The sequence below is a fragment of the Galeopterus variegatus genome, unplaced genomic scaffold (assembly GCF_000696425.1).
Source record: "Galeopterus variegatus unplaced genomic scaffold, G_variegatus-3.0.2 Scaffold5477, whole genome shotgun sequence".
NCBI lineage: Eukaryota > Metazoa > Chordata > Mammalia > Dermoptera > Cynocephalidae > Galeopterus > Galeopterus variegatus.
The window spans coordinates 136,467-152,472 of NW_007731588.1; the positions used below are offsets into that span (position 1 = coordinate 136,467).

General features: G+C 40.2%; 1 protein-coding gene across 1 annotated transcript in view; it reads left to right on the top strand.

Moving 5' to 3' along the window:
• MBOAT1 (membrane bound O-acyltransferase domain containing 1) overlaps window positions 1-15,734 on the top strand; it is a gene marked incomplete at its 3' end in the record, with an annotated part of 96,880 nt that extends 81,146 nt beyond the window's left edge. Inside the window, exons 6-11 of the mRNA XM_008589491.1 lie at window positions 740-794; window positions 2,560-2,743; window positions 4,670-4,862; window positions 10,724-10,827; window positions 13,514-13,578; window positions 15,587-15,734. Coding sequence (XP_008587713.1) covers window positions 740-794; window positions 2,560-2,743; window positions 4,670-4,862; window positions 10,724-10,827; window positions 13,514-13,578; window positions 15,587-15,734 — 749 coding nt within the window. The remainder of the gene's footprint in view (window positions 1-739; window positions 795-2,559; window positions 2,744-4,669; window positions 4,863-10,723; window positions 10,828-13,513; window positions 13,579-15,586) is intronic.
• Between the last annotated feature and the right edge of the window lie 272 nt (window positions 15,735-16,006).

Genomic DNA, 16,006 nt, shown 5'->3' on the forward strand with positions numbered 1-16,006 from the left:
ACCTTCTCTTATTGAAAGCAGGTTTTGAATTGCTTTCACGGTTGGTGACCATAATCAGTCCTGGCTGAATGTCCAGTTTTCGAGTTGACATATTATAAGATAACACTTCAGTATCTTTGACTCTAAGTTAACGTATGCACTTTATAGGAAGCACACGTATGATTTGTTTGGGAGTTTTTCTGCTAGGGCTGAGTGTTAAAAGAAGAAAATTCTTCTGATAATTCTTTTATGCTTTCCCTGCATTCAGAGTTACATTTCCTCTGTTATTTGGAAGAGGAAAGTCCCGTATTTTCTTCTCCATTATATCTCACACCCATACGCTCAGCTTGTATCAGGTGTCTGCACCCAGTATGATCAGGAAGGTATTTAAACTGCAGTGGCTCACAAAAGGAAAGCTTATTTCTTTGATGTAGCAATGGATACATATACAAAGTGGTAAGAAACCACCACCTGGAAGAGATGGGGAGGGTTCTCTGGGGCCCATGTCCTAATATGTGAATTAAGTAGGAGCAACCTCTGACCTCTCCCTTCTTCAATGAACCTATTGAGACTTTCCTTCTCACACCTACTTATGGGTAGCCTTTGATCCAGGCCATTTTTTAAAAATGGAAAACAGGGACTCTAGGATTTGTGAAGCAGAAATAAATTACCTTTTTCAAATAAGTTTGATAAGACTCTTAGGATTAGTTATCTACTTCACGTCAAACATCTTATTTCTAAATTTTTTTCTTTTTCATAGGATTAGGTCGAAGACCTGAAGACCTCTCTGCTGAGCAGCATCGACTTGCTGTGAAGTAAGTTAATTGTGTATTTTTGAGCCCTTTGCATATCAGCATCTAGAGATCTTCCTCATTTTTTATATCTGCATATTATATGGATGTAATATCATTTATTTAATGAGTCTGCTGTTGATGGACACTTGAGTTGTCTACCAGTCTTTGGTTTTTACAAATGTTAAGTGATGAATAATCTTGAACATAAGTGTACTTATTTATTTATTTATGTATGTATTTTAAATTTTGCAATCCATACGTGTTTTTTTTTTTTTTTTTTTTATTATCATCATTTTTTTCCCCCTGGTGGCTGGCAGGTGTGTATGGGGATCTGAACTCTTGACCTTGACATTATTAGCACCTTGCTCTCCCGAGTAAGCCACCAGCCAGCCCCAACATAGGTTATTTTAAATGTGTTTGGGTATGGTTGTAGGATAGATTCCCAGAAGTGGGGTTGCTAGGTCAAAGAGTAAATGGCTGTAATTTTGTTAGTTCTGCAGAATTCTCCTTCGCTGGGGTTGTTATGTCTACTCCAGAAGTAGACATATGTGTCTGAGGCGTGTTCAAGAAACAGTTAACTATCAGTGCACATCAGCGTGATTAAATGCCAGCAAGAAAAATGATAGGATGTAGGTCAAGAAAGACGAATGTGGGCTGAGATGAATATAGGAGGAAGACTGAAGGTGGGCTCCAGCCAGCGTTGATGTTGAGTAGAAGGGGGGTGGGTGTTGGAAAGGAAAGGAGGCTAAGGTAGGAGGAGAAAAGCATCTGAGACTGAAAATGGCATGTCGTAGGAGCACACTGGGGAGTGTGGTGCAGCCGTGGGAGTGGGGGGCTCCTGCTGAAGGGTGTTAGGAGATTACTGGGAAAATTAAGGAGGGTCTCAAGTGGTAGAGGAGACTTCGTTCCTTTGTTAAAGGACTAAGAAGCAATGGAGAACCATTGTAATATTCTAATGAATCAAGTTCTTTGCTAACCATTATGGAGATATAAAGGAGATGTTATTTCAAAAAGTTCGTGGAAAAATAGAATGGAAAGGTAATACAAATCTTTCCATGAACTTTTTGAAGACCCTTTTGTGTAGGGTATAATTCCAGTGACTGGTTAGTAATGGCATTCCAGGAAGCCTATCCCTGCAATTCTATTCTGCTAGAAGAATAGGCTTCCTCATGTGCCGTTAAAGCACTACCCAGAACTGTGCTTGCTCTATAGATTTTTTTCCTGCCACTACCCTGGACTGTTGTCCAGGACCTCATGCCTGGATGCCAAAGCAGACAAAAGACTGTTACAGCGGTGGTTTTGTGTGGACTCTTCAAGTGGAAACTGGTTCCACCCATCGTTTGTTTTGTATTTATTTTGGCAATTGGGAGGGAGTTTTCCCATGTCAAAGCATCTCAGTCAGCTAACATTAGGTCAGGTTCCCACCCTGCCTTATGTTTATTACCTTCAGTCCTGCTGACAGTTAAGGATGCTGAGAAAAGAGTGCTTTCCAGTCTCAGAGTTGCTTTTGCCCTAACCCCACCCTGAGTGTTTACAGCTGTGCTCAGCCAATAGGGGGCGCCACGGAGCTCCGCACCTTCCCTGAGCCTCCCACCTCAGTAACTTTTCCTTTCAACAAGATTTCTCTCCTAGATGGATTTTATGGAAACAGAACAAGGAAAGGTCATGTCATGTATAATAACCTACAAAGATAACACCTGTGTTTATCATTTGCTTATTTGCAAATTTGGGAGAAAAATGAAAGACTGGAGCCTTTTCAACTTTTATACTTTGTTTATTTTCACAGAATGAAACCCTCCTTTTTGGAATACTTAAGCTACCTTCTCAATTTCATGAGTGTCATAGCTGGCCCTTGTAACAATTTCAAAGACTACATAGCCTTCATCGAGGGGAGACATACACACATGAAGTTGCTGGAAGTGAATTGGAAGCAAAAAGGTTTCCACGGCTTGCCAGAACCTTCTCCCACTGTAAGTTTCTAGTGCCAAGTGTTTACCCAGAGGTCCAGAGAGTAGGGTTTTGCTGCCAGGGCTGACTTTCACTAATAATTGTTCTAATTAGAAAGCCAAACAGTTTACCAGAAAGCTTGGCCAATAGCTTTTTTGTCCCATTTGTTTAAAATACCAGTATTGGCATTTATTTGCATGAGTCCTTTGTGTTGGGGCAATGGGTGTTTATTTAACAGAGAAGCTCATTGGCCTGGGATATTAATGCCATCAATGTATTAATTAATCAGCCAGTGTATAGTGCATGCAATGTGCCCAGCACTGTGTAAGTTAACATATTCAAATGCTATGGTGTTTTGCTTTTATGAATTGGAATTCAAATACAGCCAAAAGATAATATGTCATAAAAGGTGGTGGGGGATGGGGACCAGAATTAATGTGTTTTTTATTACAGACTTCACTTATTGCAACGGAAACTGATTTTACACGGGCATATCTGAAATTTGGTTTTATTGACTTTGAGAGAGTGTAAGATGGCTTTTTGAAAGAATATTTTAATTTTGACCTGAATTTTATCAATCTCAAATGAGTTAACATTAGGATAAGTTTTTGAACCTTACAAGTATGCTAAATGTATTCAGGTCAAATATCCTGTATGTAAGTGAAATCTGTAGTTAGTTGAAGGAATGATGAAAATTGGAAAAGGGAGGAAATGAGGATAATTTGAGTTAAATATTTAATAAATGCAAAAATTTAGATAAAAATATGAGTTGGGTATTTGAAAATTTAAGTGATTTACTAATCAAGTGTGAATTTTGAGATAGTTTTCACATATTTGAGTTCCCAGCACTTTATGGTCTGTCTGGTGAATCAGCTCCCTCTGCTTTATTGAAACAATCTGGGAGTGAAGTCACCATGGCTGTGTGGCATCAAAGTAACCACATGTGTTTCCAGGCAGTATCTGTCACTGTCGTGCTTTTGTCTTTCATGTGCTTTTATTTAGAAAGTAATTTTACCAGAGAGTCTTACCATCACTCTACAAGGAGACTCTTGCATTTTTGTGCACAGGGAAGGTGAAGTGTGAAGTTGTGTTTTGGCTAAAGACACACTGATGGGTGGGGACCCACGAGTGGGTGCCTCTTCAGTGTGTCGTCATTGAGGCCAAGTGTGGTGAGCACTTAACTGGGAGCCAGGCACTATTTACAGTACCTTGGAAACATCCATTGATTTAAGCCCCAAGCTGCCCTCAGAGGGAGGTGCTATCACTATGCCCATGTTATAAATACAATTAGTCCGTTTTTATGAAGTTGGAAGCTATAGTTCTGTTGAACATTGAATGACATTCCCTGGAATGTCAAGGAAACTGGGCAAAATCCCTTCATCTGGAGGAATTTTAGAAGTCAGCACATATTAACCCCAGAGCAGTCTACGCCTAAGCCTTCCTGGAAGGCTTTCTAAAGTTCCCCGTTACCTGCCCACGTACCGGCTCTGGTATTCAGCATCTTGCACAGAAGCCTTTGTACCTGAGCCTCTGTCCTCCTCGCAGGTGACTCAAGCCCATTTCCTGGGCTCTGCTGGCTACAAAAGTGGAAGGCAAATAGTTATTTCTTTCTGATGGAAAATTGCCACCCTGTAATGTTATTCCTTTCTGTTATGTTTTGGATAATAAAACCACCTACCTTTTATTGTTAGACTCTACTGATAGAAGTTTCTTCCATTCTGGATACATTCAACCTTCAAGTGTCAAAGGTCTATTCTGCATCTAAATACAGCGCCCAATCCCCATCATCAGGTCTGTGTCATGAGGAAGAATGCCCGTAGCCACTCCTTCTAGGGAATAATGCCACAGCAGCTATTGGAGCCATGTCACTCTTAACATGCCCTTGCTGAAACTCTTGTCCTCATACCAGTCTTCTGAATGGTTACATTGATTTTTTTCTCCATTTTCAGGGAGCTGTGATACACAAGTTGTGCATTACCTTGCTGTCTCTTCTTTTGTTTTTGACACTCACGAAGACCTTCCCTGTCACTTGCCTTGCTGATGACTGGTTTGTCCATAAAGCAAACTTTCTGACTCGACTGTGCTACTTGTATGTTGTCATGCAAGCCTCAAAGCCCAAGTATTACTTTGCCTGGACATTAGGTAAGTTGGATGGAGTGGCTCTAAGTGAAAGAGGGAAAATAGCCCTCCTTGGATAGCTTAGCCAGAACAACATTTTGGGTCACCTAAGCAAACAAAGTCTCATACATAATGGGAAGCAGTTGAGCCAGAGTAATTTTTCACTTTTCAACATAGTGATCCTCTCTTCCACCTTCCATGAACTCAATTATCCCTGATAAGGAGAAAAACAATCCTGGCTATTGCTTAAACCCAATGTTATTAACAGATGTCAAAACTTGGAAGTTTCTGCTTCCTCCAAATTTGGCCAGTCAGTGCAGTGGAAAGTTAGGGGAAAATTCCAGAATAATCTGGCTTGCTTGTAATTTTTCTGGGCTGTATGTAATGTGGGATGCCCACCGAATTAACTTTATCAGCACAAATGCTAATTCAGATTGCCCTTCCTTAAGAAACTGTTGGTTAAACTTTGTGTCTTAGAAGGAAGCTTACTTCAAGTGATTTTTTGTTTTAAGGTAGAAAGCTCAACTTCATTTGGTTTTACCACACTTTTTTTTGTGTGTGTGTGTGGGGTAACTTGGTCAGTATTATGCTTTATCTCTTTCCTTTCAAACATCTTAGACTGGAGTTGTTTAAAGCTTTGCTAAAGTGAGCAATAAACCCTTTTATGTACTTATCGAGACGGGTAAAGGATTTCGATAAGGCATGACAGCTGTATCCATTTCACACTTGAAACTCTCTCAGGAGTAGAAGTTTAACATGTTGGCTGAAAGTGCGTGAGCTAGTGCTTGGTGTCAGAGAGCAGGGACTGGCTTACTAAGTCCAATGGATTATTTAACTCAGTTCCTGGTGTTTTGCTCATACCCATGAATGAGGGAATAGCATGTAGTTGATTGAGTTCCCTTTTTCTCAGTCATGCTTCAAGTTTTAAGCCCCAAATTAAAGTTTGCAAGTTCCAAATTATTTTTTTTAAATTTATTATTTTTTTAATTGTGGCAAGATATATGTAACATAAAATTTATGATTTTAACCATTTTTAAGTGTACAGTTCAGTAGCATTAAGCCCCATTACCACCATCCATCTCCAGAACTTTTTCATCACCCCAAACAGATACTCTGTACCCATTAAACACTAACTCCCCCTTTCTCCTTCCTCCTGGTCCATATTATTTTTAAGGCCCCCCCCCCCAAAATGTTCCTGGACAAGTTCAGTCTAATGCAGTATTTATGGAACATTTGGCCAAAGAGATCTGACTTAGAACTTTTCTAAAATTTGCAATATGGGAAATTTCGTTTCATGTTACTTAGTTTAATTCAAGGAGTTCTTGCTGAGTACCAGGTTCTGTGCTATAAAGAATTAAAAGGTAAGACGTCTTCTCTCCCTTAAGGCTGTCACACTCAGTGGAAGCACAGACACACACAGCAGGCAGGCAGTACGCACCGAGGCCTGTCCCAGTGGAAATGAGGACTATGGACGGGCCATTGGGGAAGGCTTCAGAAGTCTCCTTTGATCTTACTCTTTGTTTTACAGTTGCTTTATTATGTTAAAATGATTATTTCTTTCATAGGTAGGCATTATACCTGCTATGGTTGGAGCTGAAACCCTGCTGGAACATGGGGCATATTTTTCTGTGTGAAATAATTAATATTTTTTTTTTGTCTTTTGTCTTTTTTCCGTGTCCAGCAACGGATTGCAACCCTCAGTGTTGCCCCCGTACCGGACCGGGGACCGGCAACGGGACCGCAACCCTCGGTGTTGCTCCCGCGCCTCGCTCAGCCAGTGAGCGGGAACCGGTCGAAATAATTAATATTTTTACTTTGCTCTAACCTGAATGTGTGTGTGTGTAGCAGTCACCTTGCTGGTGACTCAAACCCATTTCCTGGGCTCCGCTGGCTCCAGACGTGGAAGGCAAATTATTTTTTTTCTTTCTTTTTTTTTTTCCTTTTTGTCTTTTTTTGTGACCGTTAACGGGATCACAACCCTCAGTGTCGCGCCCATACCGCGACCGGCAATGGGATCGCAACCCTCAGTGTCGCGCCCGCACCGCGCTCAACCAGTGAGTGGACCGGTCTCTATATGGGATCCGAACCCTCGGCGGGAGCGCCGCCAGTGCTCCCAAGCGCCGCACTCTACCGAGTGCGCCACCAGGCTGGTCCAAATTATTTTTTTTTCTGATGGGAATTTGCCACCCAGTAATGTTATTCATTTCTCTTATGCTTTGGGTAATAAAACTACATACCTTTTGTTGGTAGACTATGCTGCATAGAAGTTTTCTTCTATTCTGGATAGAATTAACTCTCGAGTGTCAGAGATCTATTCTACGTCTAAATACAGCACCTAATCCCATCATCAGAGTTGTATCGTGAAGAAGAATGCCGGGTGCCTCTCCCTTTCACTACCTTCTGCCTCCTTACCCGTATTTTCTCTCCCCTTCCCACTGCCAAATTCTGAATCCCAGGCTTCTAGGCCAAAATAGCTCCTGATTTAAGGAGGGAAGAAAGGCCATTCATTGGGAAATCTGGTGCTAGGTAGGCTGTGCTGGTGGGGACCTGGGTGGGGAACGGTTACAGGGAACAGGGGGCTCTCGCATCATTTTGCCCTTTTGGGAGTACCCCAGGCATTTGAAGTATAGCATGTGGAGTATTCACATGTGGAGTGCTTTCTCTGTGGACATAGCTCTCCCCCGATACCCCACCGCTTTTTAAAATCTTTTTTTTTTTTGGTAGCTTCAGTAGAAACATTTCATTAATTTGTATGGCTTCAATTTGTGGTTTGCTCCAGTGTAGATTGTATGAACTGGTCTGAAATTAACCTTTGTCTTATTTATGAGTAAAGAAGCAATAAATAGTATATCAGGGAATATTTAAACTGCTTAACCAAATAATTGTTTTATCCAGCTCTTTAAAACACCATTTACATATAGTTGATGTACTAATTATACATGATTATAAATTTAATCCTTAAAGCTGGCCTGTTGATGAATCTCAGCTGAGCTGCACTGTGTTAGCCTAGCTGTAGTTACTGTTTATATTGAAATAATCTATTTTCTTTAGACTTAGTATACAATTCTGGTTGTTTTTCCTCTACTAATTAGTACTAATTAGTGAGACAACTTAAGCCCAGGCTATGTTCTAAGGATCACAAACTCCAACATATGGCTGTGTAAATTAATTTATCAGTAATAATAGGTTAGAGCCATGCACAATACAAGCAGAGCTAGTTTTGGACTGGCAAATTTAGAACCTCTAACCGCTCTGAGACAAAAACAAATCTTGGATAAGTGACCGTGGAATGCACTAAGCGGAGCTGGGAATTCTGACATTGTCTAACCGTGGCGGTTCTGAGAGTCAGTACTTGGGGTCCTTCACCATTTGTCTTTCAGAGTGCTCGCCCACTCAGATTGTGGAATCAGACTTCTAGAATTCAGATTCTGGCATTATTTACCACCTGCGTGATCTTAATGTTTACCTAACATCTCTAATCTCGGTCCCCTTAATAGGCTAATCATCATCATCATCTTCATCATGGCAGGTAACATTTCTTGAGTGTTGACTTGGACCAGGCACTGAGCTATGACTCTACACATATTTAATTTTATTTAATCCTTTCAACAGCTCTTTAAAATGAGTACCATTGTTATTGACCATTTTATACTGGAGGGAATAGGTTTCTAGAAGTTAGCCAACTCTTTTAAGGGCATGCATGTAGTACATTGCTGAGCAGAGATAGGAACTCAGCAGATTTTCCTCCAGAGCCCACCCTTAACACTGTTGTGATGATTAAATGAGAAATATGTATGAAGAGTTTTATCAAGTCCTTGAAAAATAATAAGCACTGAAAAAAAAGTGCTGCAGTTTGAATGTGTCCCTTGAAGTACATGTGTTGGAAACTTAATCCCCAGTGCAACTGAGCCGAGAGGTGGGACCTTTGAGAGCTGATTAGGCCATGAGGGCTCTGCCTTCGTGAATGGATCGTTGCCATTATCATGGGATTGGACTCCTGATAAAAGCCAGTTGGGTCCTCTTTTGTTCGCTTGTGCTCTCTTGCCCCTCTGCTGTGGGATGACTCATTACCAAGGCCTTCATCAGATGCTCGCACCTTGACCTTGGACTTCCCAGCATCCGGAATTGTAATAAATAAATCCCTGTTCATAAATTACTCAGTTTCAGGTATTCTGTGATAACAGCACAAACGGACTAAGACAGATAGTTATTATTATTCTGTTCTTTTAGGTCTGACCAGGCATGCCAGATACAAGGCTGAAGAAGGAATTTAGAAATTGTGATGCTGGTCAGTCCAGCTCTGGTTTTAGTTGTTAGCATGGATCTCAAAGGCTCGTCTCCCAGTTTAGTTTACCTTCTGTCATTCATGAATTTGTTCCCACACACTGAAAACCATTAGTTTCTTACTGGGACAGTCTTGCTTTGTTTTTCTTTTTCTTCTCCACTGAGTTTCCATCCATCACCTTGGGAGAATGACATAGAATGATGTAGAAGGACTCAGCACTATTCATCCTTTCTTCTAAAAGAAACCAGATCATTTTACAGTAAAGCCAAGCATAAGACAAGCAACATTAAATTATCAACCATGCCAGAAATAAATGAGACAAACAGAGCAGGTTGTTTTTCTTTAGAATAGTTCTTCAGAAAGTCATCTTGAGTCGGACTTCAACTCATGAGAAAAGAAAGATTTCTCTAAGATCTCCAGATCTAAGATTTTATAGTGCTGATTTAATTAGTTTGATTAATTAATTATTTTTTAGAGAAAATATCCTAACAGAACTTGAAATAGGACAAGTGAAAAAGAGAAAGAGAAAATCAGCCTCTTGGTCATCATAGTAAAAGTACGTTAAATTGATCAGGTCTGGGGCCGGCCCGGTGGCGCACTGCTACAGTGCGCCGCTTGGGAGCACAGTGGCGCTCCCGAAGAGGGTTCGGATCCCACATACAGACTGGTGCCCGCTCACTGGCTGAGCGAGGTGCGGGTGCAGCACCGAGGGTTGCGATCCCGTTGCTGGCCCCGGTCTGGTACGGGCGCGACACTGAGGGTTGCGATCCGTTGCCGGACACGAAAAACGACAAAAAGGAAAAAAAAAAAATTCATCAGGTCTATATTTGATTACAAAAGCGCTTCATTAAGGAATTGACTAGAGGTGAACTATTCATGGCAGAGGGACGTTTTCTCGTAGTTCAGTGGAGTAAAATAAAGGAGCTTTTAGATTGACCGTATGGGTAGGATGGCTTCGGTAATTGTGTCTAGATGTGGCCTCTATTGCAACTGGCCCCAAATTCACATCTCTAGCTCTGTTCTTTCTTTGTTTTAGGTTCTAAACTTTTCTTGACTGCATCTTGGTAGCTGAAGCTGGTATCCTACTCGTGTTTAGCATGTCCAGAATGAGCTCCAATTTCTCTTTCAGAGCTGCTTCTCCCCCTGACTTAGTGCTGTCAGTTAATGCCCTGCCATTTTTAGCGACAGCTCTTGGACCTCTACTAGGTCCTCTGTTTCTTCCAGTCTCTTGCTTCTGACCTTAGATACATTTCTACCTCCTTCCCTTTCTCCCTGCATATCAAGTTGGTTACCAAATCCTGTTTACTTCTTCCTTTTAGTTCTCAGTTTTACATTATATGACATCTAGCACCTTTCCTCTTACTTAGCAGGTGCTCACTACATGGTAGGGAATGAATGAATAAAAGTCAAGGTCACCAAACAGCCAAATATATTTTTCTGATTCACAATGGTATCGGGTCCCTTAAATTTTTTTTGGTTCTTTTTCCAGAGAAACTACCATATATGTCTCAATCTTGAAGCTAGACAGATATTTACTATCTTTTAAAGCAGCAATGTGATTTTTGTTCCATATTCTAATGTATTGTTTTAAAAACCATAGCTGATGCAGTGCATAATGCAGCTGGCTTTGGGTTCAGTGGAGTGGATAAGAATGGAAATTTCTGTTGGGATCTACTTTCTAATCTAAACATCTGGAACATTGAGGTGAGTGTATTATGCATTTGAATCAAACTTCCTTGGTGAATCAGACAAATGGTTTGCTTTGAGTGTTGTATACCTGGATTCTTCATCAGAGCATCTGAAGAAAAGCTGCTTTTGGGGTAATGCCAAGTCGAGCAGCCTCCCGGACATTTCATATCTCAGAATTTTTTTTCCTTCTTGTTTTTTTAAGATACTTTCTTGACAGTTTTAACGGTTCAAGAAAGAATGATGCAAAAAAATTGGAAAAAGAGCCAGGGAGATCTTTTTGTTACTTACATTTGTGTTCTTTCAGCTAGAAAGTAAAAATGTCACTTTCTCGTGTTCACATGCTACTTACTTCAGTCAAGAACGCAGACTGGAAGCTCCTGTATTTAGATCTCAGTATTGCAAGTGTTCTCTGTGCTTCCTTTGGAAACATTTATACTCCCTTTGCTTTAAAGTTGTCATGGTGCACAACTTTTAGGCCACTGGAGTAGTGTGATTTTTCTCTTTTCCTTTGTTCTTGGGCCACAACTCTCGGTGTCTTCATCATGAGAGGTGGTCTCCATGGGGCCACATCATTCTTGGTTTTTATTTTGCATCATAGCACTCAAAGTGGATAGGAATGCCACGTCTCAGGTCCTTTCCTCCTTGCAAGTGGAAGGGCATGATTCCCAGCACACAGAAGTATTGGTTCTCTAGCCAGGTGACTCATGTTTGCTGTTGGTTTTGGTTTTCCACCCACCACAGGGCAGAGAGTGCCACTGGAGAGTTGAGGGGCAAAGAGGGTCATGCATGTAGATAGGAAGCCACAGATATGTGGAGACTGACCACCTGCCACCCTCATTTGGTGGAAACTAGTTCAAAGGGAGACTTGGGGAAAGCCTCCACCTTCTTTCCCCTGAGGCTTTTTGCATTTGGATGGGCTCCAAAGGGAAAGAGATTGGCATTTCACCTAACAATATATGGTGGAATTTATAGGGAGGATTATATTTTCACTTCTTTTTTGGCATTGAGGCATTGCTACTTCAAAAGGCAAGCAAGCAGAAAGAATTAGAATCACTTAGACCTATTATCTAACTGAATTACATCATACTTTTAAACTCATCGTGCTATTTGGTTACTCCAGTCAATCAGACTCAACAAATATTAATTGAGCGCCCACTCTCGACACGGTACTCATTTTTGTGTAGTTCCAGAGGAGCTGGGGGTCCCTGTCGTGGGAAGCCTTGGCTGATGGGGTAGGGACATGGCCAAGGTCCAGAACCATTTCTGAATGAACAAATAATGCTTTACCCATTGGTTGCCTTGTGTGAAGCAAGAAGCAGTTCCAGCCTTCAGGACAACCTTTCTCATTTTTGAATGGCAATATGGGCTTCTCTTTTCAGTATAGATGATGTCAGATAGGGTCTGAGCATGTTACGACTTTCTTGCTTTTCCCGTTTTTTCTCTCCCTCCAAACTCATGGACGGCTGCCGACCATCTTGGAGTGCTGTGGGTGAAAGTCCTTTAGAGTGGCTCTCCTGACCTTTGACCATCTGCTACTCCACCCCAGCTGTGCACCCAAGACAGAATCCTTTCCCTGTAGGCATGCGTTCAGGGGAAAGGGCTAAGTTGTTATGTGTTGATTATCAAAGAAAACCAGAAAGAGAAAATTTGTATTTTCATTGTATTTGATATCATCAGGAGCTAAAGAAAAACAAGGAACTTTAGTTTAGTTAAGGTACCTGAGGCTGTTCTTATAGTATTTTATTAACCATTAGAAGAAATGAATAAATGAAACTCCTTAGGGTTTTGAAATAAAAACACAATAAAAAAAAGTCTATCTTCCATCTATCAATCAGATGATTGAATCTTCCTTTCTCCTCCTCTCCCTTCCTCCATCTCTCCCTCCCTTCCAAATGTGGCCCATGTAAGATTTCTTATGGTTGAAAAAACTTCAGCCAAAAAAAAAAAAAAGCAGAAAACAGAAAGGCACTTCTACTTTCTACCTTCTTTAGGAATTCTGGTCCTTGTATGTTTGTTTCATGCTTTTACCACCAGCCTTTGATATGACTTTTTTGAATGAGAAAACCCCGTTGATGGCTTATTTGGGGGTATCTCTTCCTCAGTGGTTGCTTTCCCTGCATTATTGCTAGTTAGGTGATATTTCTTTGTTTTCTTTTCTGTATTACGATCCCTTCATGCATAAAATCTCTCACTGTTCCAGACACAATTGAAAGCATTTGAACCTGTGTAGCTATTTATAGAGTTAACTGCACAAGACTGACCTAGTTTGTATATGGCCACATATTAAAAAGATGACAATTAAATTTAAGCTGTCTCCAGAAAGGTACCAAGTTCACATGATTACACTTTTCCTGTGGTACATCCCTTTTTAGAATATTTAGTTTTAAAATTCAGATGACTTACATTTTTTAACCAGAATGGAAGGGAAACCCACAAAACGTTCCTTTAGTTTTCCTATAATTTGAAAATAAATTTTGAGAAAAATTGAGACTTTGCAAGCCAAGGTTTAGTTGCAAAATAAATCCCATAAACACAAGAAAATTTTTACTGTGTGTGATGGAACAGATGATTTACTCTTGACTGTGAGTAGTCACTATCGAAATAGCATATCTAATCTGCTGCCAGGGAAATTCTGGAGAGGACTTTCCATTACTTGGGGTATTTTAAAAGCTAATGATAGGTGTTATTTTCTTCTTTTCAGACTGCCACAAGTTTCAAAATGTACTTAGAAAACTGGAATATTCAGACAGCTACTTGGCTAAAGTGGTAAGAAAAACAAAAACGACCTCATTACTCATGGCACTGGACTATATTTAAATGGGATTCCTTAGGTGAACAGGAATAATCTGCCAACAGTAATGTCATCTGACACTTTTGTTTTGAATTAACATCTGTGCCCTGTAAATGAAAAAGTCGAAATACAATGATTTGAGAAGGTAATAATGTAGCACATTTATTTTATGACTTAATGTTACCATTACTGTGTACCAGGCACTCATTTAAACCTCCCATCAATCCCATGAGATTTATGCCCATTTTACAGATGAAGAGAGTGAGACACAGAGAGGTTATTTATCTTTTCCAAAGTCACACAGCTAATGAGTGATAGCAGTGAGCCCAAATAGTCTGTGCTGCCTCTTACCTAGAGGAGAGTCTATTGCTCAGATGCCAAGGAGGGTCAATGTCAGCATCAAATCACTGATGATTGCTGTGTTCATCCCTGGCATTAAAAGTTTTATGATACCCCAGATGTTTATGTTTTTTAAATTTGTATTTTTGTTGATATTTCTCTGTCCTTTTGTTTTTCTACATGTTCCAAAATTAGAGGCGTTGCTTATTATGGAACTAATAATGTTATCCTTGAAGTAGCAAACTCTACCTAATGAATATGCCTATCATAAAAGTGAAGGGAGAGTATTAAAATGTTAAGCTTTTAAGCAGATTATACTGTTTTTGGTGAGTAGCATCTTTCATAGGTCAAAACATTGGGATAAAAGAACAGACGATGTGTAGCAACTCCTCCGAAGTAAGCTCTGGATTATTTTCTACAAATTGATTCGAGCATGCAAAATTTTGAAATTTTAGCCTTAACATTGTAGCTATTAATTAATAGTGCAAAGGATTTAAACATAAACCTCTATTTCTTTACACTGAGTAATACCAATGTGCTAAGAGTTATACAGTCTTCGTTACGAGTCTGCATTCTAAGATGACTGAACATACCTGTGTACACATAAAGAATGAAAAGAATCTTAAAAAATCATTTTATAAAATGAAGTATTTCATTCATACAAAAAGATACAAAGAGTAAGAAACAAATACTTATGTACCTACTCCTCATTTAAAAAACAGACATTACAAATGGGGTCTCAGTCCCCTATTTATCTTCCCAAATGCATTTTCTTTCTTCTTGGGAAGAGGGGGCCATAATCCTTAGTTTGGGTTTTAATCAGTTATTGACAACCCATGCTGGATTGTTGTTAAGTGTTTGGATTATTATTTTATTTTTGATTTGGGTCCTTTCATTGAGTAAACCGTGAAGTGACTTCCTTAGAGAGCCATTAGAGATTTATAGACTGAGTTTGGGGATAAATATGCTATCACTTCATTTTAATAAACAACCAAAACCCAAAGATCTTCAGGGTACTGGCTGACATTTTTCTAGATTTTCACAGTATCACTCTTTAAGGCAGATTCATGGATTGAAATCCGAAGGACACTGAGACCCAAGAGGTCATGTAATTGGCACATTGATTTTGTGCTGAGTCATTGTCAAGAGAGATGAAAAGGGCTGTAATGTTGGTTAAGTTAGATGGCATAGGGGCCTGGTTGGAAAGGTAAATTAACTTTTACTAAGTGAGGATATCCATTTCTAAAGATCTTTATCCTCATTCCAGAATTTTTAATGCTGATTGCACTTACTTGAGTACCTGTAGTAGGTCAGGCTGTTGGTAAGCTTCTATAAGGCAGGAACTCAGACCTTCATTAGATATAGTGTGATGGAGGCCAGATCATTTAGTCTACGGAGGTTAACCATTTATAGCATCTCCTAAAAAGGCTGAGCTGTGAATTGCCTGTCTGGTAGAGCTCAAGGAAACCAGAGCAGCTCAGGATGCTTGGATTGCATTGCAAGTCCTTAAGGAGGGCTAGGCAGGCAACCCGACAGTCATGTATCAAATGATTTCAGCTTGGTCTGATCCAGAAAGAAGCAAACGCAGCTAGAAGTTTCTAGTGTGTTTTACCTGTGGCTTACTGTTCCTCCCTCTCTTCACAGCGTGTGCTATGAGCGGGTTCCACAGTACCCCACGGTGCTAACCTTCATCCTGTCTGCTTTGTGGCACGGTGTCTACCCTGGGTACTATTTTACCTTCTTAACTGGAGTCCTTGTCAGATTCGCAGCTAGAGCGGTAAGCTTCCTTTGGGTACAGGGTCTTCTCCTTAGTAATCTGATGCCTGTTTGTTTGTCATCTTTTAGGTCCTAGCAGGAATTGGGGGTGGGGTATGGTGGGAGCGATATTTTTAACACCATTCAAGTCTTTCCATCAGAGGAATACTTCAATGTATAAGAACTTGTGATCATTGCAAAAATGGCTAACCATTTTATTTTTGTAATATTTACAGAGAGTGTTTGTAAAACAAAAGGAATTTTAGGAGCAATGTTTAGTACCTTAAGAGATGAAAACACTTTTAATCA